At 45.2% G+C, this 19,050-nt stretch overlaps 1 protein-coding gene across 6 annotated transcripts in view; it reads left to right on the top strand.

Moving 5' to 3' along the window:
- The window catches only part of PNCK (pregnancy up-regulated nonubiquitous CaM kinase), a 10,219-nt gene extending 3,531 nt beyond the window's left edge, over positions 1–6,688 (top strand). For 4 of the 6 annotated variants that reach the window (XM_072626975.1, XM_072626974.1, XM_072626976.1 and 1 more), the window contains exons 4-12: positions 1,780–1,854; positions 2,148–2,286; positions 2,704–2,827; positions 3,157–3,232; positions 3,919–4,031; positions 4,159–4,237; positions 4,320–4,407; positions 4,661–4,793; positions 5,244–6,688. In XM_072626975.1, the coding sequence (XP_072483076.1) occupies positions 1,780–1,854; positions 2,148–2,286; positions 2,704–2,827; positions 3,157–3,232; positions 3,919–4,031; positions 4,159–4,237; positions 4,320–4,407; positions 4,661–4,756 (790 nt within the window). In that variant the 3' untranslated portion in view covers positions 4,757–4,793; positions 5,244–6,688. The remainder of the gene's footprint in view (positions 1–1,779; positions 1,855–2,147; positions 2,287–2,703; positions 2,828–3,156; positions 3,233–3,918; positions 4,032–4,158; positions 4,238–4,319; positions 4,408–4,660; positions 4,794–5,243) is intronic. The other 2 variants (XM_072626973.1, XM_072626972.1) reach the window with 1 other exon arrangement.
- Positions 6,689–19,050: the final 12,362 nt, after the last annotated feature.

Raw genomic sequence — 19,050 nt, 5'->3', positions numbered from 1 at the left:
CATGCATTGATTTAGAGGGCACTGAGAAGGAAGCCTGCCCCAGCAATCATCCCCCATTTGGACAACAAATATTTAGTATGGGCATCTATTACGTGACAGGGACCTGGCTAAGTGCCAAGGATGCAAACAGTTTACATTTTTCCAATGTTTGAGGAGACACTAGCAGTTTGGAGAATCAGAATAGACTCTTCCTTTAGCCCCAGTGATGGCAGATGAAACGTTTAAGTTTAGAGGACAGTCAGCCAATTTGCTAGAAAAGAGCAGGTGTCAATGAGATTAATATTTGAGAAGCTAGATCATGAAAGGCCAAAGGAAAGAGTTTGAATTTTCTCCTCAAAGCAATAAGCACTTCCTATCTGGGTAACCTTGGACAAGTCCTTTCTCCTCCACTGGCAAGACTTAGAAGCAGGGAGGCCAATTAGTAGACTCTAGCAATAATCCAGGCAGGAGGGGGACTAGTCTCAGGCCTGGACTAGTATGATAGCTGTGACAGTAAAGAAAAGAGGCAAGACTGGAGATATATTACGGCAGTAAAATTGGCCAGAATTGGAAAATGGACTGAGTGGTGGAGGATGAGGTAGGTGGTGCTGCAGCGGGATAGAACACTGGCCTGGATTCAGGAAGACTCTTCTTCATGGGTTCAAATTCAGCCTCAGACACTTCCTAACTGTGTGACCTTGGGCAAGTTATTTAATCCTGTTTGCCTCGATTTCTCCATCTGTCAAATGAACTGGAGAAGGAAATGTCAAATCACGCCAGTATCTTTGCCAAGAAAACCCCCAAATGGTGTCACGAAGGACACAACTGAAAAATGACTGAGTAGAGGATGACCTTAAGGTTTTGAACCTGGGTGACTAGAAGGATGTTAGTGCCCCAGATAGAAATAAGGAACTTACAAAGAGGGGTGGATTTGGGGAGAAGAGAGTGAATTCAGTTTGGAACATGTTGAATTTGAGATGTTTATAGGATATCCAAGTAGAAATGGCTAGCAGGCAGCTGGTGATTCAGTCATAGGAATCATAGCCAAATCCATGGGAACTGATGCCTGAAATATTACCATTAGATAGTCATTCCTTTGGCTAAAAGTCATTCCTTGTTAAGATGCAACAATCCCTTTGTAGAAGTTGTGCCTTAGGCCACATCAACCTTTGGCCTTTCATGTCCTTTTCTAAGACGAGGTTGTGTAGGGGAAAGGGCAATGAGAGGGGGGGAGGAGGAGGAGGAATACAACAGCATGAGTTAGTGGAAAGAAAACTGTTTAGGGAGACAGTGGACTTCACTCAAATTCTGGCTTTTGTCACTTCTTATATGGGTGACCTTGGACAAGTCCTTTCTCCTCCACTGGGTCTGTTTTCTTCTCTGTTAAAGTGAGAAGATGAAGTCTAGATGAATTCTAATTCCCCTTTCAGCTTTAAATCTATGATCCAATGACTCTGGGCTCATCAAGGAGAGGGGACAGTCTGGGCACCAAAGATCAACTTAATAATTTTGCCCTGTGGATGTTTATTTATCTGAAAAGGACACAGAAATAATCAGTTTGTTTTTGTGACTCTAATACCTAGCACAGCGTGCCTAGCAGGCACATGATAAAACCTCATTGCATGTTGAGTTTGTGTTTGTGTGTGTATGTGTGTGTGTGCACACACATGTGTTTTTATATATGTAGGTCTCTGTAGATCTTGATATGCTTTGCCTCTCTGTCCCCTTCTCTGTCCTTCCTATCCCCAATCCTCTCACTACCCCAAGACCCCTCACAGTAAACACTTGCTACCATTCCAGGGTCAGTCACCCCAACATTGTGGCTCTTGAAGACGTCCATGAGAGCAGCTCTCATCTCTACCTGGCCATGGAATTGTGAGGGACATGGGACACTGGAGGGGGTGGGAAGGGAGTGGCCCACTGGGGGTCAGGAGGAGGGGATTGGGCTCTGGAGGAGGTGGGGAGGGGGCAGCCCACTGGAGATCAGGAGGAGGGCAGACCCCTAATGGTATCTGAACCAAACTCAATAAGCATTGATGAGGTGTTTCCTATGGGCCAGATGTTATGCTAAGTGCAAAATTAAGTGACTTCTATTCTATTGGAGAGAGGTGGGCTGCTGCCTGGGGAAGTGAGTGGAAGGGTAAGCCCCTATGCCCCCTTCTCTCCAGGGTGACAGGAGGAGAGCTGTTTGAACGCATCATGGAACGGGGCTCGTACACAGAGAAGGATGCCAGTCACCTGGTGGGGCAGGTCTTGGGAGCTGTCTCCTACTTACATAGCCTGGACATCGTGCACCGTGACTTAAAAGTATCTAAGCTGAAACATGGGAGCCCTGAGCTGCCTTTCCCCCAGAGCCAAACTCACCCTCCATAGCCAAGATTGGGACAGTCCTGGGGATAGCAGGCCATCTGTACTCCTCTAGGGAGCCTAGAAATCTTGGGAGGCCGAGCAGGAGCTAATTCCTAGGGCCCAGGCCTTGGATCTCCTTCCCCCAGGCCCAAACTCCCTGCCCAGACCTGGGACCTGGACTGCCCCCAAATTAGGTATTAGAGCTCCCAGGGGCCTAGTTGGAGCCCTGGGCCTCCTCAGATGTCAACACCGCCTTTTCTCTTCAAACTTCCTTTCTCCCCTTCAGCTAGACTTCCCTTCCTTCCCCCCCTCCCTGCCATCACCCCCCAGAGTTAGGGCTCCTTCATCCCCTCCTCATCTGTGTGTTCTCTCCAGCCTGAGAATCTCCTGTATGCCACCCCCTTTGAGGATTCTAAGATCATGATTTCTGACTTCGGCCTGTCCAAGATTCAGGAGAGCAACGTCTTGGGCACTGCCTGTGGGACCCCAGGCTATGTTGGTGAGGGCCAAGGCCTATGGGCATTGGTGGGTGGTGTCAGATGACATGGTGGGTGCCAGAGGGTTGTTGAATGGGGAAGGGACTTTAAAAAAGGGAACAGAGAGGGTTGGCCTGGTATGCAAATGCACAGTCCCTTGACCACGACCATGTTTTCCTCTGTGGGCTAGGCTGGCAGAGGGTGGTGTCAAGGGAACTGTATTTTCTGCCTCTTGAGCCTTATATACCTGTGTTTCTGTGTGCTTGCATACCTGTGTTCCCATGTGTGTGTCCATCTGTCTGTCTGTCTATCTGTCTTTCTCTGTGTCTGTGTCCTGGTGCCTGGCTCCCAGCCCCTGAACTCCTGGAACAGAAGCCCTATGGGAAGGCTGTAGATGTCTGGGCCTTGGGGGTCATCTCCTATATCCTGTGAGTTATTAGAGATGGGCATCTGGTTGTTCTAGCTGTCTGTCTACCCCTCAACTTGGAGGTCCCTTCCAGGGGGTGGACAGGGGATCCTAAGATACCCAACCCTTCAAAAGGTGGGAAGCTGAGAACTGAGACTAAGCCTGGGGATGGGGTAAAGCTTAGAGGGTTGGGAGGTGGGACCCTGAACAGGCTGATAACTCTGCCTCTCCTCCCACTGTTTGTCTCTCTCTCTCTCTCTCTCTCTCTCTGCCTCTCTCCTTTCTCTCTCTGTCTCTCTCCTCCCTCTGTCTCTCTCTCCTCTCTCTGTCTCTCTCCTCTTTCTTTGTCTCTCACCTTTCTCTGTCTGTCTCTGTCTGTTTCTCTGTCTGTCTCTCTGTCTCTCTCCTCTTTCTTTGTCTCTCACCTTTCTCTGTCTCTGTCTGTTTCTCTGTCTGTCTCTCTGTCTCTCTCCTCTCTCTCCTTTCTCTGTCTCTCTCTGTCTGTCTCTCTGTCTCTGTCTGTCTCTCTCCTCCCTCTGTCTCTCTCCTCTCTGTCTCTCTCCTTTCTGTCTCTCTATCTGTTTCTCTCTGTCTGTTTCTCTGTCTCTGTCTGTCTCTCTCCTCTCTCTGTCTGTCTGCCTCTCTCTCTTTTGTCTCCTAATCTCCTCTCTGGTACTTTTCCTGTCCCACGCTGCTCTGTTCCCCCAGTCTGTGTGGCTATCCCCCCTTCTATGATGAGAATGACTCGGAGCTCTTCAGTCAGATCCTGAAAGCCAACTATGAGTTTGACTCCCCATACTGGGATGACATTTCTGAATCGGGTGAGTTTTCAGCAATTCCTGGCTCTGGGAGGATAGAGTTCCAGGGCTTTCTTGAGAGTGGGGAGTGGTGGAGGGGGTCACTATGAACAGAGGGGCATTCCCTAACTGGGAACTTCCTACCTCCCAGCCAAAGATTTCATTCGGCACCTCTTGGAGAGAGACCCTGAGAGGCGGTTCAGCTGTGAACAAGCCTTGCAGCATCTTTGGTAAGCCCCTTTGGTAGTGGGTGGGTGCCCCCCTCTTTCCCCCTTGCCCCCTGACCCTCTGGATTCCTCTCCCTGCCCCTAGGATCTCTGGGGACACAGCCCTGGACAAGAACATTCTCAGTTCTGTCAGTGAGCAGATCCAGAAAAATTTTGCTCGCACCCACTGGAAGGTAAGATTGAAGGAGGTCAGAGAGGGTGATGGGGATTTCTTCAAAGATGTGAATGACTCCAGGCCCAGCTCTTAGGCTCTGCTCCTTAGTGGTGAGGATGATTAAGCTACTTCCTCTCTGGGCCCAGTGGTTTGAGGGAAATGTTTGTCTTCTGGATAGATTTTGGGGTGGAAGGGACTTGGGGACCCTGAGACAGATTGGGAAGAAGGATGAGGGCAAAACCAAGACTGATGGCCACTCTACCACACTCCAGAGGGCAATCAATGCCACATCCTTTCTTCGGCATATCACCAAGATGGGTCAGAGCACTGAGGCAGATGGGGATGAGGGAGGACAGCAGAAAAAGTGATGATGCCTCCATGCCAACTGGTCATTCATTCATCAAGGTATGTTACTTCAGCCTGGTTGGGGAGCCCAGAGCAGGAGGATTCCTAAGTCACACAATCTGAGGCCTGTAGTGATTGCTTGGGGGTGGCAGGGGAAGGGCAAGGAAGGCTTCCTGGACAAGGTGGCACCCAAGCTGGACAACTCAGAATGGGAGGGGGGGGAGACACTCCAGGCAGGGGGCAAAGCTTCAGGGAGGAATGAGCTTTGTTAAGCAGTGTGCCAATGGAGGGGAGAAGAGAGAAAAGGTTGGTGGAGGAAGGTGGGGCCAGAAATTTCCCTTGGAATGTCAGGCTGAGAAGTTTGAGTTTCATCCTGTAGATAATAGGGAACCACAGCATTCCAGTTGAGCCTTCTGGAAGAATTGGAGAAGAGGGGTGGTGGTCAGGAAGCTAGGAAAAATGGAGCAGGACTCTCAGCCTTAGTTTCCTTTCTCCCATTCCCCAATTCAGAAATCCCTTCACCTGGAGCTGGAAGTTCTGGAAGAGGAGCCCGCTCTTTGGCTCTAATGGATGTTATTATCAATTTCTCTCCTGCCTGTGCCCTAAGTGCCCTCCTCCTCTTTCCCTCCCCCCCACCCTGCTCCGTCATAACTATCTGTGCCTGGCACCCCTGCCCCGGCAATTACCGGGTCTCATAGTTTGGGCTGGATTGTCTGGAAAAATATGTGTTTGTATATGTGTGTGTGTGTGTGTGTTTGCGCGCGTGCATGCGTGTGTGTGTGTGTGTGTGTGTGTGTGTGTGTGTGTGTGTGGCACAGGGGCTGGAGGTGGAGGGAAGTCTGGGGAATCCCTCTGACTTGAGAGGAAATACTGGTGCTGCAGGGAGAGGGGGGTGAGGTGTTGAGGTTTCAGTCAAAGTGTAGCCTAGGAAGTTGGAAGGAGCTGGAGCTAGAAGCTTGACTGTTGCTCCCGTCCTGCTCCCCATTGGGGGGTGGGGTGGGAGTGGGGGCTGGACCTGGGGTTTTCTTAAGTTTTGCTGAAAGGGACCATTAAAGGTTTGGGGTCTCAACCCCTTCATAGGGGAAGCAGTGAAGAGGAAAGTGGAGATGGGGGGAGATCAGTGATGGAGACTTTTGAAGATAAGAGCTTTTGGGCTGTTGGGTGAGCTATTTTCACACTTAAAGCCTGCCTTTCTCCAATAGTTAACATGGATGGCCATGGACTCAGTTGGCCTATTAAAGTTCTGCCTAGCTCAGAATTCGTTGCCTCCATGAATGGGGATCCCTTTCCCTCTTCCTTCTGGCCCAGGGCATGTCTGTCTGTCTGTCTGTCTGTCTGTCTATGTCTATCTATCTATCTATCTATCTATCTATCTATCTATCTATCTATCTATCTATCTATCTATGGTCCTTCCTGTCCCTAGCAGCCCTAGTCCCCCAGCATTTGCCATTTCATCAAGCAAATAAAATTATTAAAAAAAAAAAAAAAGAGGATGTGATCATTGGAGGGGTGTGTGTATGTGTGTGTGTGTGTGTGTGTGTGTGTGTGTGAGAGAGAGAGAGAGAGAGAGAGAGACAGACAGACAGACAGACAGACTTTACTCTTTTATTCTTTCTAATCCTGGTTGCAGCTACCTCACCAACTTCTTTCTCCCACCCTCACCCCACCCGCAACTCAACAATTCTGAAGTCATGAATCACAATCAGATCAACTCAGCCGTTGTTCCTGGATAGGGTGTGTCAATCTACTTCTCTATGGCCCCATTCAGTGCCCCTTCCATCTCCCTTAACTTTTTGCATTAAGGTCCTCTTCCTTGGTCACTATTCCCTTATGTTTCCCTTGTTTCCTCAGTTAGAATACAAGTTCCTTGAGAGCAGGAACTGCCTAGCTTTTGTATTTTGCTCCTCAGCCCTTAGCATAGTACTTAGCATCTAATAAATGCTTAATATACAGTTTTTCATTCATTTATTATATGTTTGAGTGTGTATGCAAATATTCTCTTTGGGTTCTCTCGGCTCTTCATTTGGATCACTGGGACCTTCCATGGATAATGGGGAGCTTTGCCTTCTGGACTTCAGTCTCCTGGGGATGACAGGTTTTGGAGGGGAGGATGTCTGGAGGTGGATGGGTACTGGAGATCCCTGAAAACTGAATGAGAACAGGGTTCTTCCAATAGAGGGTGATCGAAGTTACATTCTTCCTTCAACATGTCACCAAGATGGGGCAGAACACTGAGGGAGATGGCAGTGGGGGCCCTACCATTTCTTCTATCCTGTGTCTTTGGGCTGGGCTGCTTTCTCTCCATGCCAATTGAAGACCGGAAGGTGTTCAGCAAAGGCCAGGTTCTCCATGCTGGGGACTTTACATTTCATTCATACCAACAAGGACTGTGGTAGCATCTGAGGATACGAATCACGAAAATGTTCTTGCTTTCCAGAAACATAGTCTACTGATGAGAAGTGTGTGCGTGAAAAAGTCTTTGTGAAGTATGTTCATTTCAGATCAGATCTGAGATTTTGGTGGCATAGGAAACATCCACTGTTTCCTAACTCCCTCTACAATGCAGGCCAATGACCACTCTATAACTTCTAGTGTTGGAGAGTTACTTGGAGCCCTGAGAGGTTAAGTAATTTGTACAAGGTCACACATCCAGGATATCAGAGGCAGGACATAAACTGATTCCCAGGTCAGCTGTCTCCTTCCTACAATACACTGTTTTACCAAGACATACAATTAAAAACCATTTTTAAAAATTCATTTTTTCGTTACATTTGTAAGTTCCAAACTGTCTCCATCTCTCCCTTCCTACCCCACACTAGAGGTCACCATTTGATACATATGTACATATACACATACATATACATAGACACATAGATACATATAAAACCATACTACGCGTACTTCTATTTATAATTTTTCTCTGGAAGTGGATACCATCTTTCTTCATGAGTCCTTTATAGTTGATTTGAATATTTATATTATTCAGAATAATTTAATCATTTACAGTTGTTCTTTGAACAATTTTGCTCTTATTGTATACAAGGTTCTCTTGGTTTTGCCATTTTACTCTTTATCACTTCCTTTTTACATGTGTCTTTCCATGTTTTTCTACAGTCATGGAGCTTTTCATTTCTTACAGCTCAGTAGTATTCTATCACAATCATATGCCACAACTTGTTCAACCATTGCCCATTTGATGTGCATCCTTACAGTTTCCAATTCTTTGCCACCACAAAGGGAGCTGCTATACATATTTTATTTTACTTATTTTTTAAATTAATTTTATTTATTTTCAGTGTTCTACAATCACTACCATATATAACTTAGATTTTTTTCCCTCCCTCCCCAAGACGGCATACAATTTTATATAGGTTCTACACATACATTCCTATTAAATACATTTTCACTATAGTCGTGCTGTGTAGAAGAATTAAAATGAGTGGGAGAAATCATATAGCAAACCAAAATGTAATACACATACGCACACACAAAAGTGATCTGCTACATTCTGCGATTGAATTCCATAGTTCTTTCTCTGGATGTGGAAGGCATTTTGCCTTAAAAGACCATTGGGAATTTTTTTAAGTCCCTGCATTGCAACGAAGTTCCAAGTCTACCAGAAGAAACTCTTGAATACTGTGGTTGTTGCTGTGCACAAAGTTCTCCTGATTCTGCTCTTTTCACTCAGCATCAGTTCATATAGGTCTTTCCAGGCCTCTCTGAAGTCTTCCTGTTCATCATTTCTTGTAGCACAATAGTATTCCATTACATTCATATACCACAATTTATTCAGTCATTCCCCAATTGATGGACATCCCCTTAATTTCCAGTTTTTGGCCACCACAAAGAGAGCTGCTATAAATATTTTTTTACATGTGGGACCCTTTCCCATTTTTATGATCTCTTGGGGATACAGTCCTAGAATGCTATACATATTTTAGAACATATAGTTTCCTTTCCTTTTTCCCTGATCACCTTGGGAAAACACCTAGTAGTGAGTGGTATTGCTGAGTCAAAGAGTAAACATAGTTTTATAAATTCTTTGGAATAATTCCAGATTACTCTCCAACATGGTTGAAACAGTTCACAGTTCCACCAAAAGTGTACTAGCAACTCAATTTTTCTACATCCCCTCCAACATTTGTCATTTTCCTCCTCTATCATTTTAGCCAATCTGATAGGTGTGATATGACATCTCAAAGTTGCTTTAGTTTGCATTTCTCTAATCAATAATGATTTAGAGAATTTTTATATGATTAGAAATTTTGATTTCTTCATCAGAAAACTCCCCGTTCATATCATTTGATCATTTATCATTTGGGGAATGACTCACATTTTTACAAATCTGAAGTTCTTTATATATTTGAGATATGAGACCTTTATCTGAGAAACTGTCTATAAAAATTTCCCCCCAATATCCTGCTCTCCTTCTAATCTTGGCTACATTGGTTTCATTTGTACAAGCCTTTTTTAATTGAATGTAATCAAAATTATCCATTTTATATCTTACAGTGCTCTTTAGCTTTTCACAAATTCTTGTCCTATCCATAAATTCGATAGGTAACATGTTTCATGTTCTTCTAATTTTCTTATGATATCTCCCTTTATATCTAGGTCATGTATCCATTTTTACCTTATCTTGGTAAATGGTGTAAGATATTGGTCTATGCCCAATTTCTGACAATCTGCTTTCCAGTTTTCCCAACAGTTCTTAACAGATAGTGAATTCTTATCCCAGAAGCTTAAATTTTTACAATTATCAAACACAAGGTTACTATAATCATTTACCACTGTGTATTGTATGTCTGAGGGCCGTAGCCAGTTATCCTGATCTATATCTAGCCGCTGGATCCAGATGGCTCCAGAGGAGAAAGTGAGGCTGGTGTTTTTACCACAGCCCTCCCTCACTTAAATCCAATTCATTTGCATGTCATGGCATCACCTCCCTGATGTCATGTCATAGACTAGTCTATTGAAGAGAAAGAGATGGGAGGACTGGTTCAAACTTGAAAGAATTCACTTAGGCTTTCTCTTTAGCCAAAGGGAGCTTTGTTGATGCAAAAGCAGTGGCCTAGCCCTGAAAGAAGGACTAACAATTTACAGAGGGACAGGGGCTTGTTTTTTTAAGGACAGGATAAGGGAGACAGGGGAATCTTATGACCTAGGATGGGGGAGGGGAGGAATTCCAAGGTCCAGAGTAAGAGGGAAGTTTTATGGTATTCCAAGATAAGGAGAGACTTTAAGGCACCAGGAAAAGAGCAACTCAACCCTTAAGGTGCCTTTGTATCAAGAGACTCTAGGGTGCCTTTAGAGGATGAACCAGCGAAAGAGCAGCTCAACCTTTAAGGCACCTTTGTATCCATATCACAGTCTGTTCTCCCCATCACTTACAAAGTGAAGTCCTGGCTTCCTTTCAAGGTCCCTCATCTTCTGCAAGAAGCCTTTCCTGATTTTTTTTTTAAACGAATTAGAGGTTAAGGGACTTGGCCAGGGTCACGTGGCTAGTAAGTGTCTGAGACCAAATTTGAACTCAGGTCCTCCTGCCTCCAGAGCCGGTGCTCTATCCTCTTTGCCATCTAGCTACCCCTCACCCCAATTTTCCTTAATCTTAGTTCCTTCCCTGTGAGATGACCCCCAGTTTATCCTGCATATGTCTTATTTGTAGCATGTTTTTTGTTTGTTGGTTTGGTTTGCAGATTATCTCCCGGTTAGACTGTGAGAGCCTTAAGAGGAGGGGATTGACTTTTACCCTTCTTTGCATCCCCAGGGCTTAGCACAGGGCCTGCTCCACAATAGGTGCTTAGTAAATACTTGCTGATTTCACTTGTTATCCCTAAAACATAGCTCAAACTATGTTAGGTGCTCACTTTCAAAACTTCAGTGGCTCTTTACTGTCTCTAAAACCAAACACAAAATCCTCCATTTGACATGGAATGCCCTCCACAATCAAGCTCCAGTTTCTTCTCCAGGTTAGGCTATATTGCAAGTTATATCCTTTCATGTGCTCACTGTTGCGACCACTCTGACCTATTTACTGTATTCCCATACAAGATATTTCAGCTCCAAATTTTGTGCTTTTTGTGAATATTGGGGTCTTTAAGGCTGGAAGGCTCTTACTTTTTCCTTCTTAGAATCCCTAGCTTCCTTTAAGACTCCCCTCAAAAGCTGCTTTCTACATGAGGTCTTTCTTAATATCTCAAGTGGGTAGGCACCTCCCTCCAATAGAATGCCATATTTATTATGTGCATATTTTGTATTTTGCATATAATTTATATGTATACATTACCAAAAAATTTTTTTATTGGACTGGAATAAATAATAAAACTCATTTGAAAGAACAAAAGATCAAGATGATCAAAGGAATTCATGAACAAAATATAATGGCAGAAAATTTAGCAGTACCACATCTTAAACTATATTATAAGGCAGTATATCAAAACTGTCTGGTACTGGCTAAGAAATAGAAAGGTGGATCCATGGAGCAGAGTAGATAAACAATTTGTTGTTTGTCTTTCGTTCTCAAAGAGGACCATGCCATCAGGAGAAGGATGTCCTTACTTGCAAGTGACTGGGATAGAACCTTGGGGAATACCCATGCTTAGAGGGCAGGATAGGGATGGTGAGCCAACAAAGGACATCAAGGAGCAGTTAGACAGAAAGGAGGAGAACCAGGAAAGCGCAGGCTCACGAAAACTCGGAGAAAGAGAGCCTAGCCAGGAAGAAGGGAGGATCAATTGTGTCAGGGCCTAAAAGATGAAGACTAAGAAAAGACCAATTAGATTTGGCAATTAAGAAATCATTAGTGACTTTGGAGAGAACACTTTGAGTTGAGTGGTGAGACTGAAAGTCACATTGTAAAGAAGTGAAGGAGAGGAGGAGGGTAGACACTTTTTCCCCTGGGATTTTGACTGTTTCACAGGGGAAATGATAGTTTGAAGGATTGCTGGGGGCGTGAAAGTTTGAGGATTTGGGAGAAGTGAGCATGTTGATAAGTCACAGGAAGGGAGGAAGAAAGGAAGAGTTTGGTGATTAATAACAATAATAGCAGCTGACTTTCCTATAACCCCATTAAGGTTTGCAAAGCACCTTTTATCAATTATCTCATTTGAGCTTCACATCAGTCTTGGGAGGTAGGTTCTATTATTATCCCCATTTTACAGATGGAGAAACTGAGGTTCCAAGAGATTAAAGGACTTGCCCAGGGTAGTACTGCTAGTAAGTGTCAGTGGTAAGATTTGAATTTAGGCCCATAGCCCCTTGGCAACATTCTCCTCACTAGACCATGCTGCCTCTTTGTGATTGAGGGGACACATGGCCAGTGGAGAGGAAATAAGAGGGATGGAAAGAATGAGAGCTGAGAGACACTGCAGAGGGGATCAAATCCAACCATATCATTTTACAGAGTTGGGAAAGGAAAGGATTTGTCCAAGGTCACACAAGACCTAGATTTTAACCCAGGCACTCTGGCTCCAAATCTAGTTTTCTCTTCCTTTAATAACATCTTTGGGACAGATAGAGGGTATTCATTACTCTGCCCATTTTGCACGTGAGGTGACTGTGGTTCTGGGGCTGGGTGGGGCAAAGGGCCTCCAGTTTCAGCTGTTTCTCCATCTGCTTTGCCCAGGAAAGAGAGTGGAAAATAAATAGCATTTATATGGCATTTGAAAGTTTGCAAAGCACTCTACACTTTAACTCATTTGATGCTCACAACAACTCCATGAAGTAGGGGCTATTATTATCCCCATTTTACAGATGAGGAAACTAAGGTAAGGAGCACTTAAGTGATTTGCTCAGAGTCACATAACTAGTCAGTATCTGAGGCAGGATTAGAACTCAGTTTTTCCTGACTCCAAGTCTGGCACTATGTCACCTAGCTGCCTTAGGAAATATGTCCAAATGCCAAAGAGCAGAAGTAGACCCCTTCCTTTAGGCCCAGAATCTCATGGTGCTGAGCAAGGGCACTCTCCCTACCCTTGCCTAGGGATTGTGTTCCTCCTTCGTCGCCGAAGAAGACCTTGCCTAGGGACTGGACTGACCAAATTAGAGATGAACCCACAGGAAGGCCAGACGCCGCTTTTCTGGTTTGGATTTTCAGCTCCATTCCCTTCTGGTGAGTCTTTGCCCAGAATCTTCATAGCCCAGGTAAAGGCTGTCCCTTCACAGGGGCTTGAACCATTTGACCTTTAAGATTCCCTTTAGTCTCTGCTGCCCTTTCTAGGCCTGGCCCACCTTAAGGGACAGAAGAAGATTCTGTGATTGAGACTGGGGAGACTCTAAAATCCCAGACAGGATTAGATTCCTGGTTAAGGCAGGCAGGCAGCTGGGGTTTTTACCCAAGGGGCCCAGTTTTGGGGGCAGAAGTGCTGATGCCACTTGCATTCCAGAAATATAGGAGCAGTAGAGCCTAGTACCAAGGTAGCAAGAATAATTTATTCAGATAGGAACACTAGTAGATGGAGGGTTGGGGCAAGCTCCTCATCTGACCTCCTTCCTCCCTCTTCCTCTCTCCTCCTAAGCTGAGGCCCAGCCTGTGGTTTGTAGCTTTGTTCTTGTCCTGGATGCAAGAAATTCTCGTTATGGATGACCCAGAGCTGATAGGGCATGTGGAGGTGGGAATGAGGACTAGTCTGACATCTGGTGAGAGAGGCTTTCTAAGATCTCGATGTTCCTTCCTCTCATTATCAGCCAATTAACCAATCTTCCAGAGTCCTTCCTGTGGGTTGAACAGCCTTGGGCTGGATATTTGTTCCCAGGAGGCAGGAAGAAAGATAGGCTGAAAAAGATTTGCCCTGAGCCATGGTCCCCCTGGGGTTCCTGCCCATGGCCCTCCATGAAAGCCTTTCCTTCTGAGCCTATTTGTTGCTTCCCTGATGGTGAACCCTGGACAGGAGACCCCCTCAGTCTCCTGGTTGAGACCTTGATTCTGCTTGGCTTCCTGGATTTAGAAATTCCAGACTCCAAACCTGAATATTCACTTGAGATTCCTGCCCTATTCCAAATCTGAATATTCACATGGGATTCTGGCTCTTGTGACCTTGTGTGACCTTGGCTAATGTTTTACCTCTTTCTGGACATCAGTTTCCACATCTGTAAAACCAAGGGCCCAGATGAGTGGATCTTTGAGGTCCCTGCCAGCTCTAACATTCCCATGAGTCTACGATTACATCTATTCCCTGTTCAGGCACTACCCCTCTCTCCTGTTTGCTCAGGTGTCCAGGTCTGATACCATCAGGGTGTGTTTTCCAGGGCTTATTCACAAGAGAAGAACATTTAGAAACACTAAGAATGGGGCTTCAGGCCATTTAAAATGTTCATCAAAGCACATGACCCAGTCAGGCGACAGCCAATTTGTTAAGGCATTCTCTACAAAAAATTCGAGGCTCTATGCCCCGATTCTCTGTACCCAGAACCATCCCCACCCCCCATACCTATTTGGGAGCTGTCCATTGGAGTGTGGGGTGGGCCTCAGCACCAAGCTCATTCTTTGGTGTATTTCCCAAACTCGGACTCAACAAATCAGGAGACTGGCTTGGGGGTATTCACTTTCCTCTTTTGAGAGGGAAGTGTTGATCGCTAATTATTCTATGTCTGTAACAGAAGGAGTGCGGAGTCTTTGAGGTCAGAGAGATGTGGATTCGAATGCTATTCACTAGCTGTGGGAAAATTTATGACCTCAGACTTGCTCTAAATTTGTGAGAACAGTACTCCTGGTGCCTACCTTGAGCAGCCATTCTACTAGAGTTCTGGATTCAAGTCCCATCCCTGACACATTCTGCTTGTGCAAGCCTGGGCAAGTCACTTAAGCTTGGTGCAGCTCTCTCAGACTAGAAATTACACAGTAGGATCTGAATCATCAGAGGGGCTTTTTCCCCCACCCAGAGTGGTAATTCCAACAAAAGTGAAGTCAAAGATCCGATTTTTTTTTTTAAGAGCCTTTCTTCCCCTACCTCCCCACTGGTCTTCCTGCTTTACCAGAGTGTTTTGAGACATAAGGGGCTTAGGTAAGATCATGTAGATGAAGCTCTGGGCAGCCCTGACAGTCTACGTAGATGGCCTAGTAAAAGGATAATTCAGCCAGGCCCCAAGTTCACATCCAAGTTTGACAAAAGGCCAGCCTTTCTTCCCACTGTAGATTTGCCCTGAGGAACTCTCTGAGAAGTGTAGGCCATGCTTGGTGAGTAGGACAGGTTGTGAGCCAGGCAAGTCTCATTCCACACAAGATGGTGCAGGCAAGCCAGAGTCCCGCTCCAGCTGTGTGACTTTGGCCATCCGTAAAATGAGGGGGCTAGACAATATCATGGCTGAGGTCCCTATCAACTGGAAAGTTAATGCAATGTCTCCTACCACCCTCAACTAGTACAGTGGAAAGAGTGCTGGGGGTAGAGGTTCGGTTGGAGGACCTGGGTTCTAGTTCTGCCTCAGATATGTGTGACCTTGGACAAGTTATTTGCAGTCTTTGGGCCTTGGTTTGTACATGAGGGGATTGGGACTATTCAAGCTCTAAGGTCCCTTCCTACCCTAAATGATCCTTTATGATCCTTTGATCCCTGCCTCCAATCTCTTTCTAATCCACTCCCCACCCAGCTGCTTCGTTGATATTCTTAAAGCACAGGTCTGATCATATCACCTCCCTGCTCAGGCAAGCTTCAGAAGTCCCCTCTTGCTGCTGGGATAAAACACAAAATATCCGAGAGCCCTTCACAATTTGACTGTAAGTCTACCTTCCCAGGGTTTGATCACACACTCTTTTTTACCTACTCCAGCCCAGTGGGACCGTTTGCTGTTCCCCCAACCCAGTCTTTCCATCTGCCAAGTCTGGAATAGACTCTTTCCATACCTCTACATTTTAGAATCTCTAGAATTCTCCAAGCCTGAGCTTTGGGGCCACTTCCTACCAGAAGGCTTTTTTCCCAAGGGTTAATGTTTTTTTTTTAAATGTGGTTCTGAGGCAGAGGTGACCACAACACTGCTGAGTGTGGCCCAAACCTGATTAAAATGTCACTGAGACATACTTAACATACGTAAAAACAGAATAAAACGTAGATAATGCTACATCTGGAAACTAAGTTGACGTCCAGCCAGCAGGGATCCTTATGTACAGATGAGCAGCCTGAGTGGTTATGAATTTGACCTCACTGCTCCCAGGTATCTTTATCCTATTTCCCATTCTCACAGATGAAGGGGTTCCCAGAACTAGGCTGGCTATTTCTCCGTGTCAGAGTTCAGGAGGTACCGTTAGTTAGATCAAACTGGCTCCTCAGAACTGATTATTAAATTTTTGGTGTGAGAAAGTTACTACTCGGAAGTCGATAAAAGTTACAAACCAGGGTTTGATCTATTGCTTTGTTGATTATTTAGACCTAAGAAAGTGAGGGAGAAAATGTTAATAATGAAGTTCAGCTTACACCGCCCCCCCCCCCCCCCAACTGTTGTCAAACATTTACCTGAAAGTCTTGGCCAGAGGGGCAATGGGGCAGCTTTCCCTAATACTATTAGCACTGCTGTGCTTACTCAACAAAAATTTAAGCATCAACAAGCATTATTAAGAGCTTACTACACACTAGGTAGACCCTGGGGATACAACGAAAGGCAACCCCCCCCCACCAAAAAAAAATCCCAGTCCCTGCTCTCAAAGGGCTCCCAGTCTAATGGGAGAGACAACTTAAATTATATACGGACTACATGTATATCAGTTAGATACAGAACAGATTGAGGGGAGGCTCACAGGCCTCAAAGGACTGAAAAGGGGAGACGAAGGAAATCAGAGAAGTCGGGAGGTGGATGAACATGAGGAGGGAGAAAGTTCCAAGGTTTACTACCAAGATTACCAAGTGAAAATCATTGAATCAGTCAGGTTTATGTGGATTTTTGAAAGAGGTATTTATCAAGATGGGGCAGTAAAAATGGTAGGTACAAATCATCCCCACCAAAGTCTGTGACACCTTCTCTCCCTAGTGCATACAGAGTCCAAGGGAAAGTTGCTTTCTTGTTGTTGTGCATCTTTGGTTCCCAAAGAGGACCAAGGTCTTGACTTGCAAGTGAATTGGATTTGAGTGACACAGAATTGAGAGAAGAGTCACCAGAGTTTAGTGACAAGACAAAGGTCAAGATGACTGACCAGGGCCCACGAAGGGGGTGACCTTAGCCTTTCTAATTAAGGACTTTTCCAGGTTTCAGTTTGTCTGAGACCACGCCTGTTCAAAAACTAAGGGCTAAGTATGAATTGAGACAAAAGACAGCCCAATTAACCCAAAAGACATGTAAAGATAGGAATCTGGGAGGGGAAGACCCTCTGAATTTTTGGCCAAATGACAAAACAATTGCTATTTACACTCATTCTGAATCATCAAAGCCTAAACAATGAATCTCAGAGGCTTGGCCTTTTTATTGACCATTCAATGAAAGTGATTTGAGTTTAAAGGCATAATCGAGTACTTCTATTTAAAACACAATGAGCTTTTTAAAAAGCTGTTTTTCAGAGTTATATTTCAAGAAATCAAAAACAAAAACTGTGCTGGGACAAAAGTAAATAGTCCTGGCTTTTACAAATACATATATTTTAACATTTTCTTTTCATTTTGAACTTAAATACAAAAAGTAGGGTCCCTCTCAGAGATGTGGGCAAGAGGCAACTCCTGGCCCCTGGTCGTCGCTGGAGACCCGTTTCTAACATTCCCAGAATGCTTAAGACATTCTCCCATAAGCATGGTGGAGTTTCTTTGCTAGACTTCTCGTAGATCTGTGAGTCTAGTCTATCCTTGGCTCCTGATGATGCAGACACTGCCAACTGCTGATTCAGGGATTCCATTTAGGATGCCTCTGGGAGTATGGGAAATCCAACAACCTCCGGACCCTTCAGAGATGGAAGCTTCTTCTCTGGTCAAAGTAGCGATGGGATGGGGGAAGCAGATCTTGCTGAGACTGAAGCCCAGATCCTTCCTTCCCTCCTCCAGGAGGTTCCTTCTCAGGGGGATTCAGCTAGAACTTTACATTCCCTTAAGTTTTTGGAATTTATTTCCCTCCTCAATTCATTTGATAATATGATTCTGTGGACTGAGTTCTAGTTTGAAGGCCTTTTTACAATTATTCTAAATCTTTTGATTGAGTTGTGTTCTCACCTAGTTAAGGTTTCCGAGTTAAAAATGAACAAGGCTTAAGTTTCTGCCCCTTACTCTACCCTACCCTTACATGAAAATAAAACCCCAAACTCTTTGCATTTACCTTCTCTATAGCTGTTTATACTTTGCTTCTCTCGAAGCTTCTAAAAGACAAGAGCTGTTTTTTCTTTAAATGCTTATCTCCTTGCTGATGTCTAGCATAATACCCGGCATATACTATATGATGGAAAAGAGTAGTAGTTCTGGAATCAGAAAACCTGGGTTCATTTCATATCTCTGACACTTACTGCTAGTGTGACCTTGGGCAAGTCCCAGTCCCTTTCTGGGCCTCAGTTTCCTCCACTGTCAAAATGCAGGTTTGGGCTACATGGCCTCAGAGCTCCATTCCAGCTTTGGGTTTATAGAGAGATGAATTTGTTGACTGATTAAATGAATTGGTTGATTGATGGGGGAATGAGGGTGGGCAGGGAGCTCAGAGGCTGGGGAACAGCATGTGCAGTCTGTCCTCAGGCCAGAAGGGGGCACATGGGCCCTGTCTTTGCCCCTCTGTTCCAAGGCCTTGGTCCCTGCGGTGCACATTGGGCCGAAGGCAAGCTTCTTGGATGATGTCACAGGCTCGAACACAGCTCTGCCTTTGCTACCACCTACAAGTCCCTTCCTCTGTCTCCGGGGCAACCGCCAATCTGGCACCCTGTTTCTAGCCTGATGACAAAGAGGGGAGGGGGAGCTCAGAGAGGCCAATTCATTTGATAAAGGTCACACAGCAAATCCTCCCACCCTATCCTTCATCCATCCCTGTATCTCCCTTCCACCTCACTAGAAATCAGGGATGTTTGTAAAAGGGGTATGTGTATGGTACGTGTGTTTGTGTGGTATGTGTGTGTTTGTGTGTGTGGTGTGTGTGTGTTCCTCCTCTCCCAGAGGCAGGAAGGGAGTGTTGCCACAGCAACAGCAACAGCCAACAGGAAGCAGCAGCTCGCACCCCCCTCCGCCCCCCGGGCAGTGGGGGTGGGGTTGGGGAAGGATTTCCAAGAAGGGGGGTGAGTCGAGAAGAACTTGGACTGCGATATCGGTTCCCCCTTCTAGGTCCAAGGTTGATCGCTTTAATGTAATTGATTTTTGCCATCCCGTAATTCCATTCTATAACCCTGGGATTCTTGGATTCTATTCTAGAATTCTGTGACATCTCTCTCCTGCCT

The sequence above is a fragment of the Notamacropus eugenii genome, chromosome X (genome assembly GCF_028372415.1).
Source record: "Notamacropus eugenii isolate mMacEug1 chromosome X, mMacEug1.pri_v2, whole genome shotgun sequence".
NCBI lineage: Eukaryota > Metazoa > Chordata > Mammalia > Diprotodontia > Macropodidae > Notamacropus > Notamacropus eugenii.
Note: the sequence above shows the minus strand (reverse complement) of the source record. Positions and strands in the feature narration are given on the sequence as shown.